General features: G+C 43.2%; 1 protein-coding gene and 1 long non-coding RNA gene across 2 annotated transcripts in view; one reads left to right on the top strand and one right to left on the bottom strand.

The window, feature by feature from the left end:
* Positions 1-7,803, bottom strand: part of LOC140467339 (uncharacterized) — a 72,867-nt gene extending 65,064 nt beyond the window's left edge. Inside the window, exon 1 of the long non-coding RNA XR_011955423.1 lies at positions 7,498-7,803. This is a non-coding gene — a long non-coding RNA (uncharacterized lncRNA). The remainder of the gene's footprint in view (positions 1-7,497) is intronic.
* LOC140467337 (C4b-binding protein alpha chain-like) overlaps positions 7,710-22,039 on the top strand; it is a 113,566-nt gene continuing 99,236 nt past the window's right edge. The window contains exons 1-2 of the mRNA XM_072563631.1: positions 7,710-8,113; positions 17,750-17,941. Of these exons, the coding sequence (XP_072419732.1) occupies positions 8,032-8,113; positions 17,750-17,941 (274 nt within the window). The 5' untranslated portion in view covers positions 7,710-8,031. The remainder of the gene's footprint in view (positions 8,114-17,749; positions 17,942-22,039) is intronic.

Genomic DNA, 22,039 nt, shown 5'->3' with positions numbered 1-22,039 from the left:
TGCTTTCCCCTTCCCTGCTGCCTGCCCCACTCACTCTGTTCTGGGTCTGCCTTTTGAAAAGCAGCTCTAGTTTTTTAAAAAAATCATTTATCAGTTGAGGGTGTTACTAGTTAGGCCAGCATTTATTGCCCAGAGGGAAGTTAAGAGTCAACCACAATTCCAAAGGTCTGGAGTCACATGGAAGCCAGGTCAGATAAAGATGGCAGTTTACTTCCCAAAAGGGGATGGTAAAACAAATTGGGTTTTTCAATAATTGGCAATGGTTTGCTTTTCCAGCAACACATTTTCAGCTCTCATCTCCAGCATCTGCAGTCCTCACTTTCTCCTCAATGGTTTGATCATGACAATCATTAGAGTCTTGATTCCAGATTTTCATTGAATTAAAATGCTACCATCTGCCATGGCAGGATTCAAACTGGGGTCCCCACTACAATAACTGGGTCACTGGATTAATAGTCTAGTGATAATCTCGACAGACCATTGCTGCCTCTTATTGGGTAAGTTTCCCAGGAGTGGGAACAAGGGTGGGTAACCAAATGAAATAATTGGCTCTACTAACAGAAACTCACTTAACATATGGCCTGGTCAACTAGCTTTGAGGAAGTGGTTTTTCTGTGGCCATCTTGAGTGTTACTGGAGTTGGCAGGCAAGGCCACCGGAGGTTCCTGCCTTCATTGTTGATCTGAATTTTTTTTTTTCAAAAAGGAACTGATTGAGACCCTGCTACATAGCAGGTTTTAAGATTTGTAGCTCAGGTTGAGGTTCTGGATGTAGGTTTGCTCGCTGAGCTGGAAGGTTCATTTCGACGTTTCGTCACCCTACTAGGTAACATCTTCAGTGGGCCTCCAGGCTGAAGCACTGTACACTATTTCTGCTTTCTTTTTATATGTTTGCGTTTCTTTGGGTTGGTGATGCCATTTCCTATTCTTTAGACAGGAACTGATGCAACTTGGAAGACCCTATATAGACAACAAGCAAAACTAATGTCATTTACAAAATACTGTGCAAGAGGTGGCAGTTATAGGAAGTGGGGGGGAGGAGAAAGTCTCAGATACAGTCACATAGATGGGTTAACTCCAGGAAGGGTAAGAGAGGTAGGCAGCCAGTGCAGGAGTCTTTTGTGGATATACCCATTTCAAACAGGTATGCTGTTTTGGAAAATGTAGGGGGTGTTGGATTCTCAGGGGAACGTACCATGAACAGCCAAGTTCCTGGTATTTGAGACTGGCTCTAATGCAACAAGGGGTATGTCTGCTTCCAAGAAATCAATTGTGTTGGGGGGATTCTGTTGTGAAAGCTACAGACAGACGTTTCTGTGGCCAGCAGAGAAAAAGCAGAATAATGTGTTGTTTCCCTGGTGCCAGGATCAAGGATCAGAGAGAGTGCAGAATGTTCTCACTGGGGAGAGGGGCCAGCAGGAGGTCATTGTCCACATTGGAAGGGAAAAGGTTGAGATTCTGAAGGGAGATTACAGAGAGTTAGACAGGAATTTAAAAAGGAGTTCCTCAAGGGTAGTAGTATCTGGATTACTCCCAGTGCTACGAGCTAGTGAGGGCAGGAGTAAGAGGATAGAGCAGATGAATACATGGCTGTGGAGCTGGTGTATGGGAGAAGGATTCACATTTTTGGATCATTGGAATCTCTTTTGGGGTAGAAGTGACCTGTACAAGTCGGACTGATTGTACCTAAATTGGAAGGGGAGAAATATACTGGCTTGGGAGGATTTAAACTAGTAAGGTGGCGGGCGGGGGAAGAGACCCAGGGAGATAGTGAGGAAAGAGATCGATCTGAGATGGGTACAGCTGAGAACAGAAGTGAGTCAAACAGTCAGGGACAAGGTTGGACTAATAAACTGAACTGCATTTATTTCAATGCAAGGGGCCTAACAGGGAAGGCAAATGAACTCCGGGCATGGTTAGGAACATGGGACTGGGATATCATAGCAATTACAGAAACATGGCTCAGGGATGGGCAGGACTGGCAGCTTAATATTCCAGGATACAAATGCTACAGGAAGGATAGAAAGGGAGGTGAGAGAGGAGGGGGAGTGGCATTTTTGATAAGAGATAGCAATACAGCTGTGCTGAGGGAGGATATTCCCGGAAATACATCCAGGGACGTTATTTGGTTGGAACTGAGAAATAAGAAAGGGATGATCACCTTATTGGGATTGTATTATAGACCCCCTAATAGTCAGAGGGAAATTGAGAAACAAACTTGTAAGGAGATCTCGGCTATCTGTAAGAATAATAGAGTAGTTATGGTAGGGGAATTTAACTTTCCAAATATCGACTGTGCCATAGTGTTAAAGGTTTAGATAGAGAGGAATTTCTTAAGCGTGTACAAGACAATCTTCTGATTCAGTATGTGGATGTACCTACTAGAGAAGATGCAAAACTTGACCTCCTCTTGGGAAATAAGGCAGGGCAGGTGACTGAGGTGTCAGTGGGGGAGCACTTTGGGGCCAGCGGCCATTATTCTATTCTTTTTAAAATAGTGATGGAAAAGGATAGACCAGATCTAAAAGTTGAAGTTCTAAATTTGAGAAAGGCCAATTTTGACGGTATTAGGCAAGAACTTTCGAAAGCTGATTGGGGGCAGATGTTCGCAGGTAAGTAGACGGCTGGAAAATGGGAAGCCTTCAGAAATGAGATAACAAAAATCCAGAGAAAGTATATTCCTGTCAGGGTGAAAGGGAAGGCTGGTAGTTATAGGGAATGCTGAATGACTAAAGAAATTGAAGGCTTGGTTAAGAAAAAGAAGGAAGCGTATTAAGAAAGTAGGAGTATACTTAAGAGGGAAATCAGGAGGGCAAAAAGGGTACATGTGATAGCTTTGGCAAATAGAATTAAGGAGAATCCAAAGGGCTTTTATAAATATATTAAGGACAAAAGGGTAACTAGGGAGAATAGGGCCCCTCAAAGATGAGCAAGGCGGCCTTTGTGTGGAGCCACAGAAAATGGGGGAGAAACGAAATGAATTTTTTCATCAGTATTTACTGGGGAAAAGGATATGGAAGATATACACTGTAGGGAAATAGATGGTGACATCTTGCAAAACCTCCAGATTACAGAGGAGGAGGTGCTGACCAGTGAGCCTGACCTGAGTTGTGGGCAAGTTGTTGGAGGGAATCCTGAGGGACAGGATGTACATGTATTTAGAAAGGCAAGGACTGATTAGGGATAGTCAACATGGCTTTATGTGTGGGAAATCATATCTTACAAATTTTTTGAAGAAGTAACAAAGAAGATTGAGGGCAGAGCAGTAGATGTGATCTATATGGACTTCAGTAAGGTGTTCGACAAGGTTCCCCATGGGAGATTGATTAGCTAGTTTAGATCTCATGGAACACAGAGATAACTAGTCATTTGGATACAGAACTGGCTCAAAGGTAGAAGACAGAGGGTGGTGGTGGAGGGTTGTTTTTCATACTGGAGCCTGTGACCAGTAGAGTGCCACAAGGATTGGTGCTGGTCCCTCTACTTTTTGTCATTTACATAAATGATTTGGATGCAAGCATAAGAGGTACAGTTAGTAAGTTTGCAGATGGCACCAAAATTGGAGGTATAATGGACAACGAAGAGGGTTACCTAAGATTACAACAGGATCTGGACCAGATGGGCCAATGGGCTGAGAAGTGACAGACGGAGTTTAATTCAGATAAATGCAAGGTGCTGCATTTTGGGAAAGCAAATCTTAGCAGGACTTATACACTTAATGGTTAGGTCCGAGGGAGTGTTGCTGAACAACGAGGCCTTGGAGTGCAGGTAGATAGGATAGTGAAGGCGGCGTTTGGTATGCTTTCCTTTATTGGTCAGAGTATTGAGTACAGGAGTTGGGAGGTCATGTTGCGGCTGTACAGGACATTGGTTAGGCCACTGTTGGAATGTTGAGTGCAATTCTGGTCTCCTTCCTATCGGAAAGATATTGTGAAACTTGAAAGGGTTCAGAAAAGATTTACAAGGATGTTGCCGGGGTTGGAGGATCTGAGCTACAGGGAGAGGCTGAACAGGCTCGGGCCGTTTTCCCTGGAGTGTCGGAGGCTGAGGGGTGACCTTTATAGAGGTTCACAAAATTATGAGGGGCATGGATAGGATAAATAGACATAGTCTTTTCCCTGGAGTCGGGGAGTCCAGAACTAGAGGGCATAGGTTTAGAGTGAGAGGGGAAAGATATAAAAAAGACCTATGGGGCAACATTTTCATGCAGAGGGTGGTACGTGTATGGAATGAGCTACCAGAGGAAGTGGTGGAGGCTGGTACAATTGCAATATTTAAGAGGCATTTGGATGGGTATATGAATAGGAAGGGTTTGGAGGGATTTGAGCCAGGTGCTGGCAGTTAGGACTAGATTTGGTTGGGATATCTGGTCGGCGTGGACGGGTTGGACCAAAGGGTCTGTTTCCAGACTGTACATCTCTATGACTCTACCTCTAACAAACAATACATTGGACAAACAGACAGAAAACTAGCCACCAGGATACATGAACACCAACTAGCCATTAAACAACATTTTCCTCTCTCACTAGTATCCTTACATATAGATAACAAATGACACCATTTCGACTGGGACAACACATCCATCTTAGGACAAGCCAAGAGAGACACGCACAAGAGTTCCTAAAAGCATACCATCCAACTGGAACTCTATCAACAAACACATAGGGTCTAACTCCATCTACAAACCCCTGAGAAAAAACAGGAAGTGACATCACTCCTGGAAATGATATCACCAACCCAAAGAAATCCAAACGTATAAACAGAAAGCAGAAATCATATACAGTGATTTGCCTGGAGGCCCATTGAAGATGTTACCTGGTAGGGTGGTGAAACATATGGAAATGAACCTTCCAACTCTGTGAACAAATATATATCCAGAACCCTGCTACATGTTAATTGTTGATCATTAACTCTCTGCTTAACAAACTCATTCTATCAGAGTAAAAATCTTTCAGCAGTAATAGGGCATCCCAAAGATTCTTTATCTAGAGTGAAGAAAATTCTCTGCTTCTGTTCTAAATGATTGCCTTTAGCCTGAGATTTTGCCACTGTTCTAGATTTTCCATAACCAGGAAAAGCAATCTCCTGTGTCTATTGGTTAGCTCAGGTCACTGGACATATGAACTGCAATGTAGAGATGTGCTCCTAGTTGCTTTCAAATCTGATATTAGTTACAGTCAAGATGAAGGTCCCACCTTCTCAATCTCATCCCTTTCCTGAGGCATGATAATTCTCTAGTTAAACTCATTTTTCACCTCTCTATTAACAGAGCGACTCTACGGACCTCTGCGATTACTGGTGATTTTATCTCGACCTATCTTATCAACCCTTTCAGAATTTTGCTGTCTTTAAAACTTAAAGAATGGTCCATTTTACTTGGGCCACCTTGTTCATTTTACTTAGGTTCCTCTCATCCCAGGAACCACACTCAAACGTTTTGTGGTATTACCTCAGATGGAAGAACCTCTTCAAAAATGAAGACTAAACTGCACATACTACTCCAGTTGTGGAGTCATCACAATGATTGATGTAAATTTGGCCAGGTTGATTAAATACACCAATTTACAAGTTCTATATTTTTTAAAAATCCACTTAATATCCACTTCTCTTTTCACCCTTTCCCTCAAACTTACACTCCCATCTAGTTTTGTATTATCAGCAGACTTGCATTGAGATCAAGAAATGTATGAGTAATTATTAGATTATAAATATCCAAAGCCTTACAACTGATGTTTGTGCCTTCCACTAGTGTATTAAAAACTTTTAACTTAATGACCTGTTTAACCCTGTTGGTAGCTTCATATCCATGAACTAATCTTCAACCCTTCTCATAAATGTTGTGGCTGCCTCAATGTGACAGGGTTTGCTCTAATCCTGATCTGCCTCTGCATATGCAAGCCTCTTCTGGTGGAGCAACTGAAGCTTTAGAACTGCTCACCCTCTATCAGTCCAGAAGGAAGTACATTGGATGCTTATCATCAGTTCCTCACTTTCCTTTCAACAGTGGTGAAGGGAGATGACTGAAATTTATAAAATTGAACTTTTTTTTGAATAAGAAGGCAAAGATGAATCCAGTAACTACAGGCAATTCAGTTATCCTTGCTCATCCAATAGCTTTTAACATGATACAACAAAATTCACAGCAATTTGAACAAATATGTTAAGGAAAAGTGGTATGCCTTTGTTAACAGTAAATAGTGCTTAATGGCTATGAATCTTGAAGAATAAACAGGCACTGCTGGCCATGAAGTACATGGATTTCTAAATATCTTTTTGAAAAATAAAATTGGAAATTCAAAGGCAAATACTTTTATCACGAAATAGGGAAATATGTGGTTCTTCGCTCCTATAGCGGTCATTTAAGAATATAACGGCCCTTGTAGTATAGTGGTAGAATGTGCACCTATGATCCAGAAGGCCTGGGTTCAAGTCCCACCTGCCTTGATTGTGCATCATTACACGTCTGAACGGGCTCGGCAGACATAGAACATAGAACAATACAGCACAGAACAGGCCCTTCGGCCCATGATGTTGTGCCGAACTTCTATCCTAGATTAAGCACCCATCCATGTACCTATCCAAATGCCGCTTAAAGGTTGCCAATGATTCTGACTCTACCACTCCCACGGGCAGGGCATTCCATGCCCCCCACCACTCTCTGGGTAAAGAACCTACCCCTGACATCTCCCCTATACCTTCCACCCTTCACCTTAAATTTATGTCCCCTTGTAACGCTCTGTTGTACCCGGGGAAAAAGTTTCTGACTGTCTACTCTATCTATTCCTCTGGTCATCTTATAAACCTCTATCAAGTCACCCCTCATCCTTCGCCGTTCCAACGAGAAAAGGCCGAGAACTCTCAACCTATCCTCGTACGACCTATTCTCCATTCCAGGCAACATCCTGGTAAACCTTCTCTGCACCCTCTCCAAAGCTTCCACATCTTTCCTAAAGTGAGGCAACCAGAACTGCACACAGTATTCCAAATGTGGCCTAACCAAAGTTCTGAACAGCTGCAACATCACTTCACGACTCTTGAATTCAATCCCTCTGCTAATGAACGATAATACACCATAGGCCTTCTTACGAACTCTATCCACCTGAGTGGCAACTTTCAAAGATCTATGTACATAGACCCCAAGATCCCTCTGTTCCTCCACCTGACTAAGAACCCTACCATTAACCCTGTATTCCGCATTCTTATTTGTTCTTCCAAAATGGACAACCTCACACTTGGCAGGGTTGAACTCCATCTGCCACTCCTCAGCCCAGCTCTGCATCATATCTAAGTCCCTTTGCAAATGACAAATGACAAATGCCCTCCTCACTGTCCACAACTCCACCTATCTTCGTATCATCTGCAAATTTACTGACCCACCCTTAGACTCCCTCATCCAAGTCATTAATAAAAATTACAAACAGCAGAGGACCCAGAACTGATCCCTGTGGAACTCCACTTGTAACTGGAACTTGAGGGTTGCAGAGCGCCAAATACTCACCATTTAAAGAGTATTCAGGATACACTGGGACTAAATGTTGGAACTTGGAATGGGAAAAGTAAGGTGATTTGATTTTGACCTTCGCCGGTGCGATAGGCCAAAGGGTGTTTTTCTAGTCCATAGATCGCTATGATGAGTAGGTCACGGTAGCGTCTCTGCCTCCAGACGGAGGAGGCTTGGGTTCAAATTCTATCTGCTTCAGCGGAGTATGGCAATACCTCTGACTAGGTTGGTTAGAGAAGGTTTAGGGGGACGGACTGAGACGCGAATCTATCCCCAGACCCAATTCGGCGCCTGTCCTCAGCGGATCCTCCAGGCGTGAGGAAGTGCGCATGCGTGTCTGCTCCTGGTACAATGGCGGGAAGTCTGTGGCACGCGAGGAGCGACAGTTTTAACGGCAATTTAACGGCTCGGCCGGGACATAAGGAGACTGAGCGATCAATACCCAGAGAAGAGCAACAAATAGTAAACTGTGTGAAACGCTAACGCGAAGGAATTTCCCGGACTTTTCCTTAGATTTCAGAATCTCCCTGAATGTTTAAAAAAAGAAAGGATTGTGAAATGCAGGAGAGATTGATCCTCTGTCTCATGGCGATTGGGGTGGCCCGGGTAACGGGTAAGCAGTGCCCCGGCTCCTCGTTGCTGTTTCAGGCCTAGTTTAGAATCAGTGAGAGAGCGCATTTACATACAACAAGGGCTGAGTTTGTATTTGCTCCAAACCGTTTCGGGTTGACCAGGTTTGCCCTGTGACCGGAGTGTGGTGTTCAGGATTAATGTCAATAGGACAAATAGTGAGTGTGTGTACTCTGTTGACAGTAGGGTGATTGGGATTAATGTCAATGGGATCGACAGGGTCTGCAATGAGTTTACAGTTTGCGGTTTGAGATTAATATCAATGGGGTAAACAATGTATGCACTGTGCCCACAATGTGGGGTTTGGGATCAATGTCAACAGGATACCCAGGGTCTGCACAGTGTCCACAGTGTGGAGGTTGGGATTAATGTTAACAAGATAGAGAGGATCTGCACTGTACCCACGATGTGGGGTTTGGGATCAATGTCAGTGGAATAGACAGGGTCTGCACTGTGTTCACACTGTTGGGGCTGGGGTTAATGTCAGTAGGATATACAGGGCCTACACTGTCCACATTGTGCCGTTTGGCTTAATGTTACTGGGATGGACTATATCTGCACTGTGTCTACAGTGTGTGTTAGGATTAATGTCATTGGGGTAAACAGGATCTGTACTGTACTGTACAATCAGTCCTCAGCAAAGGCCTCACCTTTATCCCCCTCTGCCCATGCATCAATGAATTTAATATACGCTGTGATGTCGAACACTTCTTCCACTGCCTCCGCCTCCGAGCTTACTTTTACAATCAGGACTCTTGCCCACCTTCTGAGGCCCCCTTTACCTGCCTCCAGCACACTCCATCCACCTGGACACCCCGTGCTGGCCTATTACCTGCCCTCGATCTCTTCATTTCCAACTGCCGCCGAGACATTACTGTCTCAACCTGTCTACCCCCCACCCCCACTCCAACCTCTCACCCTCACAACACGCAGCCCCCCACTCCCTCTGCAATCCCAACCTCACCATCAAACCAGCTGATAAAGGGGTTGCAATGGTGGTTTGGTGCACTGACCTCTACACAACTGAAGACACCAACTTGACACGATTGTACCTCCTTCCCAAGATCGACAAGCCTGACCACTCCGGTCGACCCATTGTCTCAGCATGCACCTGCTCCACCGAACTTGTCTCCACCTACCTCAACACTGTCCTCTCCCCCCCAGTCCAGGAACTCCCCACATACATTCGAGACACCACCCACGCCCTCCACCTCCTCCAAGACTTCCATTTCCCTGGCACCCAACACCTCATCTTCACCATGGATATCCAATCCCTCTACAACTCCACGACCAGGGTCTCCAAGCCGTCTGTTTCTTCCTCTCCTGTCGTCCCCAACAGTACCCTTCCACCGACACACTCATTAATTTGGCTGAACTGGTCCTTACCCTTAACAATTTCTCCTTCGAATCCTCCTACTTCCTCCTGACAGACTAGATTGGGTTGGGATATCTGGTTGGCATGGACGGGTTGGACCGAAGGGTCTGTTTCTATGCTGTACATCTCTATGACTCTATGACCAAAGGGGCACCTATATGGGGCCCAGCTATGTCTGTCTCTTTGTCGGCTACATAGAAGAGTCTATCTTCCATAGTTACACCGGCACCACTCCCCACCTCTTCCTCCGCTTCATTGATGACTGCATTGGCATCACCTCATGCTCCTGCGAGGAGGTTGAGCAATTCATCAACTTCACCAACACATTCCACCCCGAACTTAAATTCACCTGTCACCTCCCTCCCCTTCCTGGACCTCTCCATCTCCATTAACGACGACCGACTTGACATTGATTTTTTTTACAAACCCACCGACTCCCACAGCTACCTGGATTACACCTCTTCCCACCCTACCTCCTGCAAAAATGGCCATCCCGTATTCCCAATTCCTCCGCCTCCGGTTTATCTGCTCCCAGGAGGACCAGTTCCACCACAGAACACACCAGATGGCCTCCTTCTTTAGAGACCACAATTTCCCTTCCCACGTGGTTAAAGCTGCTCTCCAACGCATCTCGTCCACATCCCGCAGCTCCGCCCTCAGACTCCACTCCTCTAACCATAACAAGGACAGAACCCCCTTGGTGCTCACCTTCCACCCTACCAACCTTCGCATAAACCACATCATCCGATGACATTTCCGCCACTTCCCAATGGACCCCACCACCAGAGATATATTTCCCTCCCCACCCATTTCCGCTTTCCACAAAGACCGTTCCCTCCGTGACTACCTGGTCAGGTCCATGCCCCCCAATAACCCACCCTCCCCTGCCACTGCAGGAATTGCAAAACCTGTGCCCACATCTCCTCGCTCACCTCCATCCAAGGTCCCAAAGGAGCCTTCCACATCCATCAAAGTTTTACCTGCACATCCACCAATATCATTTATTGTATTCGTTGCTCCCGATGCAGTCTCCTCTACATTGGGGAGACTGGACACCTCCTAGCAGAGCGCTTTAGGGAACATCTCCGGGACACCTGCACCAATCAATCCCAGCACTCTGTGGCCCAACATTTTAACTCCCCCTCCCACTCTGCAGAGGACATGCAGGTTCTGGGCCTCCTCCACTGCCGCTCCCTCACCACCCAACACCTGGAGGAAGAACGCCTCATCTTCCGCCTCGGAACACTTCAACTCCAGGGCATCAATGTGGACTTCACCAGTTTCCTCATTTCCCCTTCCCCCACCTCACCCCAGCTCCAACCTTCCAGCTCAGCACCGCCTTCATGACCTGTCCTGCCTGTCTATCTTCCTTTCCACCTATCACCTCCATCCCCACCCCCATTCATCTACTGTACTCTATGCTACTTTCTTTGCACCCTCATCCCCCTCTCATTTATCTCTCTACCCTGCAGGCACCCTGCCTCTATTCCTGATGAGTGGCATTTGCCCAAAACGCCGAGTTTCCTGCTCCTCGGATGCTGCCTGACCTGCTGTGCTTTTCCAGCACCACTCTAATCTCGGGTCTGTACTGTATCCATAGTGTGGGTTTTGACATTAATGTTAATGAGTGAAATGAAGTTGCACTGTGTTCACAATGTGGCATTTGGGATTTTGGTTAATGTCAATGGGGTAACAAACTAGAAAGAACTCTGAGCTTTTTATGTCAAGAAGCTGTTAAACTACATGGAACTGTGAATCATTAGAATTGCTGTTAAGGTTTTTTTAACATGGAAGACTACAATCGCGGTCTATGCCATAAACTGGTAATGTTTCACTCAAGTAACTGATCTGAAACTGATAACAACTTCAGTTAAAGAAGGAAATGCCAATGTTGCGATATTAAAAAACTGAAAAATGCAGCATGTAAAAAACAGTAAACCGATGAAAATGTGCCCTTTTATCCTGTTAACGTGACTGGAAAAATATCGAGTGTTTGAGCTTTTTGGATTAGATTCCCTATAGTATGGAAACAGGCCCTTCGGCCCAACAAGTCCATGCCGACCCTCTGAAGAGTAACCCATCCAGACCCATTTCCCCCACCCTATATATACACACCTGACTAATGCACCTAACACTATGGGCAATTTAGCAAGGCCAGTTCACCTCATCTGCACATCTTTGGACTGTGGGAGGAAACCAGCACACCCGGAGGAAACCCACGCAGACATGGGGAGAATGTGCAAACTCCACGCAGCCAGTTGCCTGAGGCGGGGGAATCGAACCCAGGCCCCTAGCACCATGAAGCAGCAGTGCTAACCACTGAGCCACCGTGTATGCTAAATTAATTGTTCCCGCTGAGCAGTCTTACTTCACCCGATTAACTAATTTTATGCTTGTAGAGTGTTAATTTTGTTTCTGTGAGAAATTCACATTTTAACACTAATATATTTTTGAAACAGTTTGATTTTATTTTTAGTCTGAATTGTATGTATGTGTTCCAGTCATTTATTTCGCTGTTGGTAAAATTTTAATTAAAAGTGGGAAATCAGTTTTGTTGTTTGCCACTCATTAGAATCTTTGTGATTGATTGCTTATTTACTACAGGTACACCATTCTTTATCCGAAATCCCAAAATCTGAAAAGCTCCAAAATCCGAAGTTTTTTTATCCATAACAAAGTTGCTTGGCATGCAAACAGTTAACCCAACTCCACACCTACTTGACTCACGTCACTAAGATGTGACGTAGGGGTGTGTTGCCCAGCACTAGCAGGCGTCAATTCTGTCTCAGGGCCCGCAGTACTCACAGGTGCGTCTGCTGTTCGGTCAGAGTTTTTAAAAGTTTCACCATTAAACTGTCACTTATTCCTAAATCTGAAAAATTCCGAAAACCGGCTGAACCCAAGGGTTTCAGATAAAGGATTGTGTACCTGTACTTAATTCTATTTTTTGGAAGCATGATTTAGCCTGGGCTGGTCACAACATTAGATCAGAATGTAGACTTGCAGTTAAAGCAGAAGAGAGAGGCAGAAGAGAAAATTGATGACGGATATTTCAGACTGGTTATGTGGAATGTATAAGGGTACCACAGCAGACAAAAGATGAGGATGCGTGTCGCAGACAACTTCCTTTGAAGAAGTTAACGCCAGTGAGTGATCTAGCTTGACACTGGGAAATAAAATATAAATCTGCATTTATGTTCTTTACTCTTACAAACTCCAGTGGAACACACCCTGCCTCTTAAATGTATCCTCACAAGACATCCCACTCATTCTAGGTATCAATTTAATAAACTCTTCTGAACCACATCCAATGCATTTGCTTTAAATAAGACCAACGATGTACATAGTATATAAGATGTGGTCTCAGCAATGCCCTGAATAACTGAAGCAGAACATAGTTTTTTCATAATAAAAACAAAATACGTCTGTTGGAAATCTGAAACAGAGAATTTTGGAGGAATTCAGCAAATCTGGCAGTGAGAAAGAGTCAATATTTCAACTCTGGTATGACTTCAGAACTAACTAACTTCCTTTTATGTTCAGTTACTCTGGTCATAAAAACTAACACCACATTAGACCTCATGACTACATGGTTTGCTTTCATATCAATAACTGGTAATTCAATAGAACACTGAAATCCTTTTGGACCTCTGGTTTTTGCAGTCATTTTCCACTTAAGTAAAATTCTACTTTTCTCATTCTTCCTGCCAGCTACACAGTTTCCCAAATTATAATTTATCTGCCTGATTTTTGTTCACTTCCTCAATCTATCTATATCCATCTGCAACCTTATCTGTTTTTCAAAACATGCTTTCCTACCTATCTTGATGTTTGTTGTAAAACTTTGAGATCCCAGCTCTCACGCTTGCTGTTTACTCTTCACTCATCAGGTCCTGTTAACCAGATAAAGATGCATTTATCAACTCTTTGTTTTCTGCTAACCTGCCAGTCTTCATTTCTTGCTCATATGTTACCCCCATATAATGATCTTTTACTTTCTGAATAGTCTTTGGTGTGACACCTTATCAAATGGCTTCTGAAAATCCATGCATGGAATGTCTACAGGATCCCCTTTATGCCAGCACACATTACTCTTTTGCATGGTCAGGAAGGAGAGATCATGTACAGAGTGAGACACAGCCAAATGAGCATATAGTTTGGGAAATTTGGTAGCAACATGGGAGTTCGTTGTGGAGAAGAACAAGGTACTTTTGCTTGCTTTGTAAGGTTTGTAATTTTTTTTAACAGGATAAATAGAAGTCCAGGATCAGTAAACTAGCACAAAATACTGACACCTCAGGTAGACAGTCAAATCCAAGATGGTGATGACGTGGACCTGACATGTTGCTCTTGGGCTCATGCAACAGGTCCAACTAAAAGACCAGTATGATTTTTAAAAAAATGTCAAATTAAGAACTAAAAAAATTAAAATAGAGATGCTGGGTCAGATTATATGTTTTAACTGCATGCTGGTTCATAGTGATCATGATTCACAGTCATTGTGTGATTGCCTTTGTAGGAAGTTTAGGTTGCTTGAAGAACTCTGGCTCAGATTTGAAGTGTTAGAGTCTGAGTTTCAAATACTGCAACACACAAGGGAGGGAAAGAGTTACCTGGAAACTGTGTTTCAGGAGGCACTTGCCCCTTTTAGATTAATTATCTCAAATTCGGTCAAGGTCAGGATGGTGTTGCTACAAATGAGGCAGGTGGAGGGATCCAGGAGTTAGTGCTGACAGAGCCTCAGGCATTGAGCATGTCTAGAACATGGAACATGTCTAACAGGTTTAAAGTTTGTGCATCTTGTGTCGATGAGAATGAGGAATACAGGGGGGATGAGCAAACTGATCAGCGCATTGCATTACGTGGAGCCATTCAGGAGGCGGGAAAAAAGTGATATTGTTGTAATCGGGGCAGTATAATCAGGGAATTAGACATCGCTACTGTTCTCTGTGGCCAGGATATTGAGAGTCCTGAAAGCTGTGTTGCCTGACTGGTACCATGTTCAAGATATCTCAAATAGGCAGCAGAGGAACCTTGTGAGAGAGGAAAGATCTAATTGTCATGACTCATAGATCCCAATGATGTCAGTAGAAAGAGGAGAGAGGTTATGCTGAGAGAATATGAGCAGCGAGGAGTTAAATTAGAAAGCAGAACCACGAAAGTAGTAATCTCTGGATTACTACCTTAATTATGAACAAATTAGCACAGGGTTTTTCAAGACTAAAGAGGTAAATGTTTGGCTGAAATATTGGTGTGGGAGAAGTGCATTCGAGTGAATGGAATATTGGCATCAGTATTGAGGAACAAGAGAGCTGTTCCTATGAGAAAGGCTCGACCTGAATCAAGCTGGGACCAGAGTCTTTGTGAATTGCATACCTAAGGCTGTAGATAGGGCTTTAAACTAAATACTGCAGGGTTTGGGTTCAGTTGCATGGAAAAAGTTAAAGGGGGAGGGAGGGCCCGGTAAAGGATAACATTTCCAGAACAAGCAATAGGACAGAAAAGGTTAGGAATCTAACTTCAGGCACAGCATGTACTGGACAAGTGTGAGAAGGGATGCAGTCAACGCAGGACTGAGAGTATTGTACTTAAATGCGTGCAGGATACAAAACAAGGTAAATAAGCATGAGCACTGATTGAAATTGGCATGTACAATGTTGTAGGTATCACAGAGAAAAAGCTATAAGGGGATGAGGACTGGGACTTCTCCCCTTGTCCAGCCCCTTCCCACTTACTTCTTTGATTCTTCTGACACTTTATGTCAGTTTAAGAATTTTCAGTTTGCAGGCTCCAGCCACCTCCTCCTTACTATGGACATGCAGACCCTTTACATGTTTATTCCTCATCAGAATGATCTCAGGGCTTTCTGTTATGGCCTGGAAAAAAGGCCTGAACTATTCTCATCCATCGCCATCCTCCTCCATCTGGCTGAGCTCATCTTCACTTTGAACAACTTCTCCTTTAACTCCTCCCATTTTCTTCATGTCAAAGAAATGGATGTGGGTAACTGCATGGACCGTGGTTATGCCTATCTCTTTGTGGGGTACATGGAGCATTTCTTATTTCAGTCTGACTGTGGCCCCCACCTACAACTCTTTCTCCAGTATATCAATAACATCATCAGTGTTGCTTCAATCTCGTATCCAGAATTTGAAAGATTTATCAATTTTGCTTCCAATTTCCCACCCTGCTCTCACCTTCACCTGGTCCATGTCTGACTCCTTCCTTTCATTGACATCTTTATTTCCATTTCTGGGGATAGCCTGGTTACTGATATCCGTTCCAAGCCCACCAACTCCTACACTTATATTGACCATACATCCTCACAGGTAAAAACGAGGACTGCAACCCCACCGCCCTGTGGCCCAACATTTCAACTCCCCCTCTCACTCGGCCGAGGACATGCAGGTCCTGGGCCTCCTCCATCGCTGCTCCCTCACCATCCGACGGCTGGAGGAAGAACGCCTCATCTTACACCTCGGAACACTTCAACCCCATGGCATCAATGTGGATTTCACCAGTTTCCTCATTTCCCCTTCCCCCACCTCACCCCAGCTCCAGCCTTCCAGCTCAGCGCCGCCCTCATGACCTGTCCTACCTACCTATCTTCCTTTCCACCTATCCACTCCACCCTCCTCTCTGACCTATCACCTTCATCCCCACCCCCATTCACCTATTGTACTCTATGCTAGTTTCTCCCCACCCCCACCTCCCTCTCATTTATCTCTCTACTCTGCAGGCACTCTGCCTCTATTCCTGATGAAGGGCTTTTGCCCGAAATGTCGATTTTCCTGCTTCTCGGATGCTGGATAAGAATCCCCACCACTGTGGTTGACAAGGTACTCTGCTGTATCCATACTTCAGCCCTGAGCCTCTCTCTTCCCTCTGCACCAGTGATAGGGTCCCCTTCATCCTCACCTACCATCCCACCAGCATCCAGATCCAAAAGATCATCAGCTGCCATTTCCACCACCTTCAATAGGATCCCATTGCCAGACACATCGGGTCATAGAAAATGGAAACAGATCTTTCAGTCCAATCAGTCCATGCCGAATATAATCCCAAACTAAACTAGACCCACCTGTCTGCGCTTGGCCTATTTCCCTCCAAACCCTTCTTATTCATGTACTTATCTAAATGTCTTTTAAACGTTGCAACTGTGCACACATCCCCCACTTCCTCTGGAAGTTCACTCCATACATGAACCACTCTCTGTGTAAAAAAAAGTTGCCTGTCATGACCTGTCTCCTTAAAAATATGCCCCCCCCCCATGTAGAAAAGACACCTGCCATTCACCTAATCTACACCTCTCATGATTTTAAAAACCCCTGTAAGGTCACCTCTAACCTCCTATGCTCCAGTGAAAAAAGCCTATCCAGCGTCTCCTTATAAATCAAATCTTTCATTCCAGTCATCTTGTCAGCCTTCTGCAGGGACCATTCCCTCTGACCTTTGACCACTCCTTGACTCCCAACATCTCACCATATCCCCATAACACCTTCCAGTGGAATTGCAGAAGGTGTAACAAATGCCCACTTGTGTCCTTTCTCTTTACTGTTCAAGGCCACAGACACACCTTCCAAGTTAAGTAGCAATTTATCCACATTTCACTCAATCTAGTCTCCTGTATTTGCTCCTCATGATGTAATCCCCTCCACACTGGGGAGATGAAGTGGAGACTGGACGACCACTTTGCAGAATACCTATGTTCTGTCTGTACAAATGCCCCTGAGCATCTGGTTGCCTGCCACTTTAACATACCACTGTGTTCCCTGGCTGACATCTCTGTCTCGGGCTTGCAGTAGTGCTCCAGTAGTGCTAGAAGAACCATGCCATTTTCTGTTTGGGAACTCTTCTGGACTCAATATCAAGTTCAACAATTTCTGGGTTTGAGCACTTTCTCCCTTACCCCAACCCCACACACTGGGCCTTGTCATTATATTGGCTAGAGTGCAGTTTCCAGATTTCAGAGAAGTGTGGTTCTATGAAAGGAGAGGAGGAAAACTCAGAGAATACACCAGCAAGGTTTTCTCTCACCCTCCACCAGCTCAGAAACGTCCCCTCTTTATAATTAGTTGTTAACATAGGATATAAAAAATAAAATAAGGTTTTAGAATAATAAAAAACTTTTCATATTAAGGGAGATATCTTCCAGTTATGAACTTAATACCCTGTTTTGTCTTTGACTGTAAGGTATCATAATTGAGTATTATAATTGTGAACTTACCTCTTTTTTTAATGCAGGTGACTGCGGCAGACCTCCACATTTGAATAACGGTTCACCAACTGATGCATTTCTTGCAATGAGCTCATTTCCTTCGGGTACCAAGGTTACTTACAAATGTTATTCAGGTTATACATTCACCTCAGGAAGTAGAAGATTTTCTACTTGTAAACCAGATTCAACCTGGACAACTTTAAGGAGCACTTGTGAAAGTAAGCCTTCAGTGTAACTTTACTGTCCTGTTTTGTTCTTTTCAGAAGGAAACATTCAGTGTTTTTACATGGTTCAATGAGTGTACACAGCTGTCCGGTATTTCAGACATGTGGTTATTTATACTGTGATGAAAGCTAAATCATTTAAATATATTAATATAAATTAGTGATTTGGATTTCAAAATAGAGGCAGATAAGTATTGGTTATTTCTATGAGGTTTTCACTTTAGAAAAAAAGGTTAGAGAATCTTCCTAGAAAAGTGATTTAATTCCAGCATTTCTCAGAAGGAAAGTTGCCTATAGACCCCCTGTAGAATTAATGAAAATATATTTACACTGTTGGGTTTATGACAGGCAGGGTAAACATTTAATGCCGTTGGATTTTCATTCAGATGAAGCTAGGATTAAAAAAGTTTTTAGAAATTTAGTTAAAACCTATACAAGGGTTGAGTTCAGAAGCAAAGTTAGTTCCTCTCCCAGAAAGAACTCAGGACAGAGGTTAGAAATCTGCAGGTTTTTCAAAACTTAGAAACATTCATGGTGGAAGGCTTGGAAAGGACTCAAAAACTGTCTGTACAGTCCACAGCTGGAAAAAAAAATGGCAAGGGGTCAAAGTGAGTAAAGGAAGGGATAACTCAACATTGGATCTGTATAATGCAGACTTTCAGCAGACAGATTGAAAACTTTTCTTGTGTATTTTGAGACCTTTCTAGCTGTCTTATATGTTAATTTATTTATTTTGATTTGCTTTTTTACTTATTCTATTATGTAAAAAAAAACCTCTGCTCTGTTCTTAAAGAAAATCTACAGCCTCATGTGAATAACCACCATGCCAAACACTAAAAAAGACATATGATCTAAAAATCAAGGTTTCATTCTGGGATTTGATTTATCTAGTGGTGCCATTGGCAGTGACCCTAAAATTTATTGAGTTCAAGATGGATTTTTTTAAAGGAATCTCAAATATGTAGATAAATGAAGATTTTTGGAACTTAATAGTACAAAGGTACAATTATGAATGCGGATGCAAGTTTGTCAAAAGTACAATCCACGGACTATGAAACAGAGAGAAAGCAAAACTTAATGCTCATGAGCTAATCCCTGAAATTTATCAATTAAAACGTAGAACTACATGAAAGAAACCTAATCAGTAATTTATCAAATTTGAAAGAGAAATAAAAATGCTGTACAATCAGTAGTTTCAGTCGCTGAAGTTAGAGAAAAAAATGAGTACATAAGGTAAATATGGAAGAACTCAATGATGCAGCAGTTTTGGCAGACACCCAAGATATCTCAAACAGCCAGTTACATATGATTGAAATTAGAGTAATAGAAAATCTCAGGATGGAGGTACTGATTTTATGGAACAAACAGAAGGACACCAAATGAGTAAATGAGAAATGATACAATAGAAGCTTTTTTTAACATAAAACTGGAAATATCAAGGCTAATGACTAGACATGAAATGGAAAAATATTGCAGTGGTGGAAATATCTAAGGAATCCTCAGAAAAAGTGGAATTTGAAAAGGAAATGAAACATTAAAATTTTCTATGTGGGACAATTTCAAACAAGTGTTCAGAGATATAGAATGAAAGGAAATAGGTTCAAAACTGAGATGAAAGAAACTACCTCTCTCAGCGGGTGAATCTGTGGAACTCACTGCTCCAGAGTACAGTGGAGGCAGAACCAATCAACAGATTCAAAAAAGAAATAGATATTGTGTAAAGGGCAATGCGGAGTGGACAGGAGATGGAGTTAAGACCAGGATAAGATTAGCCATGATGATGTTAAATGGCAGATTGGGCTTGAAGGGCTGAATTGCCTACTCCCACTCCTAACTACTATGCTTCTGTGTTCCTAAAAATATTGCCACCAAAATATGGTGGACCAATCATCAGTAGTAAAAGAACAACCAGGATTGTTCTTACTATGTCTGGACAAGATCTCAGGCCAACAGAAGTAGACAGAAAGAAGAATCACAGAAGTATGTGCAGAAGAAAGGCTATTGGCTATCTTGAATGCCATTAGCTATCCAGTAGCCAAATTAGTGCCATTTTTCAGCATTTTCCCCGTATCCTTTAACATTGTTTCTAGTTAAGTCATCATCTAATAGTCTGTTAGATGCCTGAATTTAACCTGCCTCCTGCATACCTCGAGCTAGTGTGTTCCAGACCCAAGCCATTTGTGGTGTGAAAAAGTTTTTCTCATGTCACGGTTCCTAATTTTGTAAATCACTTTATATCTATACTTTATCATTCAGAATCTTTTTACAAGTAGGAACAGTTTATCCATTTCTACTCCATCATGATCACTCATGATTTTGAAAAGGCAGTGTTTGCTGACACCTGGTGCCCTGATAGACTGAACATCTGCAGAACGTCAGCAGTATGTATGAGTGTGTGAAAGTTTGTGAGTGATTATATCTGAGGGAGTGTGTGAGTGAAGGAGAGTGGTAGGCACCCTAGTTATAACAGCACACATGGGGACACTTTTCAAGAATCTCATTCAGGAGCACATGCACACATATTTCTCCAGAGTATACTGTGGAGGCTCTGTGGTGTCAGCGAATGCAGCCCTTTGAAAATTTTGTACAAATCTCCGATTAAACTTTTCTTCCTCTAGGGACAACAGTCCCATTTCTCTAATCCATCATCATAACTGAAGTTTTGTCTCCCTCAAACAATTTGTATAAATCCTTTCTGCATCCTTTTCAATACGTTCACATCCTCCTATAGAAATCCATTTGAGAAATAATAAAAGTTTGTATAAATTCAACATAACTTCTTTGTTCTCATTCTCTATGCCCTATTAATAAAACCCAGGTACTGTACGCTTATTAATTTTGTCTTTCCACTTGTCCACTCAAATCAATGATCTATGCACATGTACACATTTTGCTGTTTCTGGGTCCCCCTTATTTTCTATTGTTTGTCCATGTACTTGCTACAAAAATGCATCATCTCACACTTCTGACAGTGAACTTAGTCTCCCACCTCATTCCACCAACTCATCTATGTCCTTTTATAGTTTTGCACTGTCTACCATAGAGTTTACCATGCTGAATGCAGGTTTACTTGCTGAGCTGGAAGGTTCATTTTCAGATGTTTCGTCACCATACTAGGTAACACCTTCAGTGAGCCTCCGGACAAAGCACTGCTGATGATTCCTGCTTTCTATTTATATGTTGGGTTTCTTTGGGTTGGTGATGTCATTTCCTATGCTGATATCATTTCCTGTTAGATTAGATTAGATTAGATTAGATTACTTACAGTGTGGAAACAGGCCCTTCGGCCCAACAAGTCCACACTGCCCCGCCGAAGCGTAACCCACCCATACCCCTACATTTACATTTACCCCTTACCTAACACTATGGGCAATTTAGCATGGCCAATTCACCTGGCCTGCACATCTTTAGACTGTGGGAGGAAACCGGAACACCTGGAGGAAACCCACGCAGACACGGGGAGAATGTGCAAACTCCACACAGTCAGTCGCGTGAGGCGGGAATTGAACCCGGGTCTCAGGCGCTGTGAGGCAGCAGTGCTAACCACTGTGCCACCGTGCTGTTCTTTTTCTCAGGGGATAGTAAATTGAGTCCAGGTAAATGTGTTTGTTGATAGAGTTCTAGTTGGAATGCCTTGCTTCTAGGAATTCTCATGCGTGTTTCTCTTTGGCTTGTCCTAGGATGGATGTATTGTTCCAGTCAAAGTGGTGTCCTTCCTTATCTGTATATAAGGATACTAGTTACTAATGTCATTTACAAAATACAGTGCAAGAACTGTAATAAACACTATATTGGACAAACAGGCAGAAAACTAGCCACCAGGATACATGAACATCAACTAGCCACAAAACGAGATGACCCTCTCTCACTGGTATACATACAGATGAGGAAGGACACCACCTCAACTGGGACAACACATCCATCTTAGGACAAGCCAACAGAGACATGTACAGGAATTCCTAGAAGCCTGGCATTCCAACCAGAACTCTATCAACAAACACATTGACTTGGACCCGATTTACCACCCCTGAGAAAAAGAACAGGAAATGACATTACCATAGGAAATGACATCACCAACCTAATGAAACCCAA

Source organism: Chiloscyllium punctatum, chromosome 45, assembly GCF_047496795.1.
Source record: "Chiloscyllium punctatum isolate Juve2018m chromosome 45, sChiPun1.3, whole genome shotgun sequence".
Lineage (NCBI taxonomy): Eukaryota > Metazoa > Chordata > Chondrichthyes > Orectolobiformes > Hemiscylliidae > Chiloscyllium > Chiloscyllium punctatum.
This window is presented reverse-complemented; position numbering and strand designations above follow the sequence as displayed.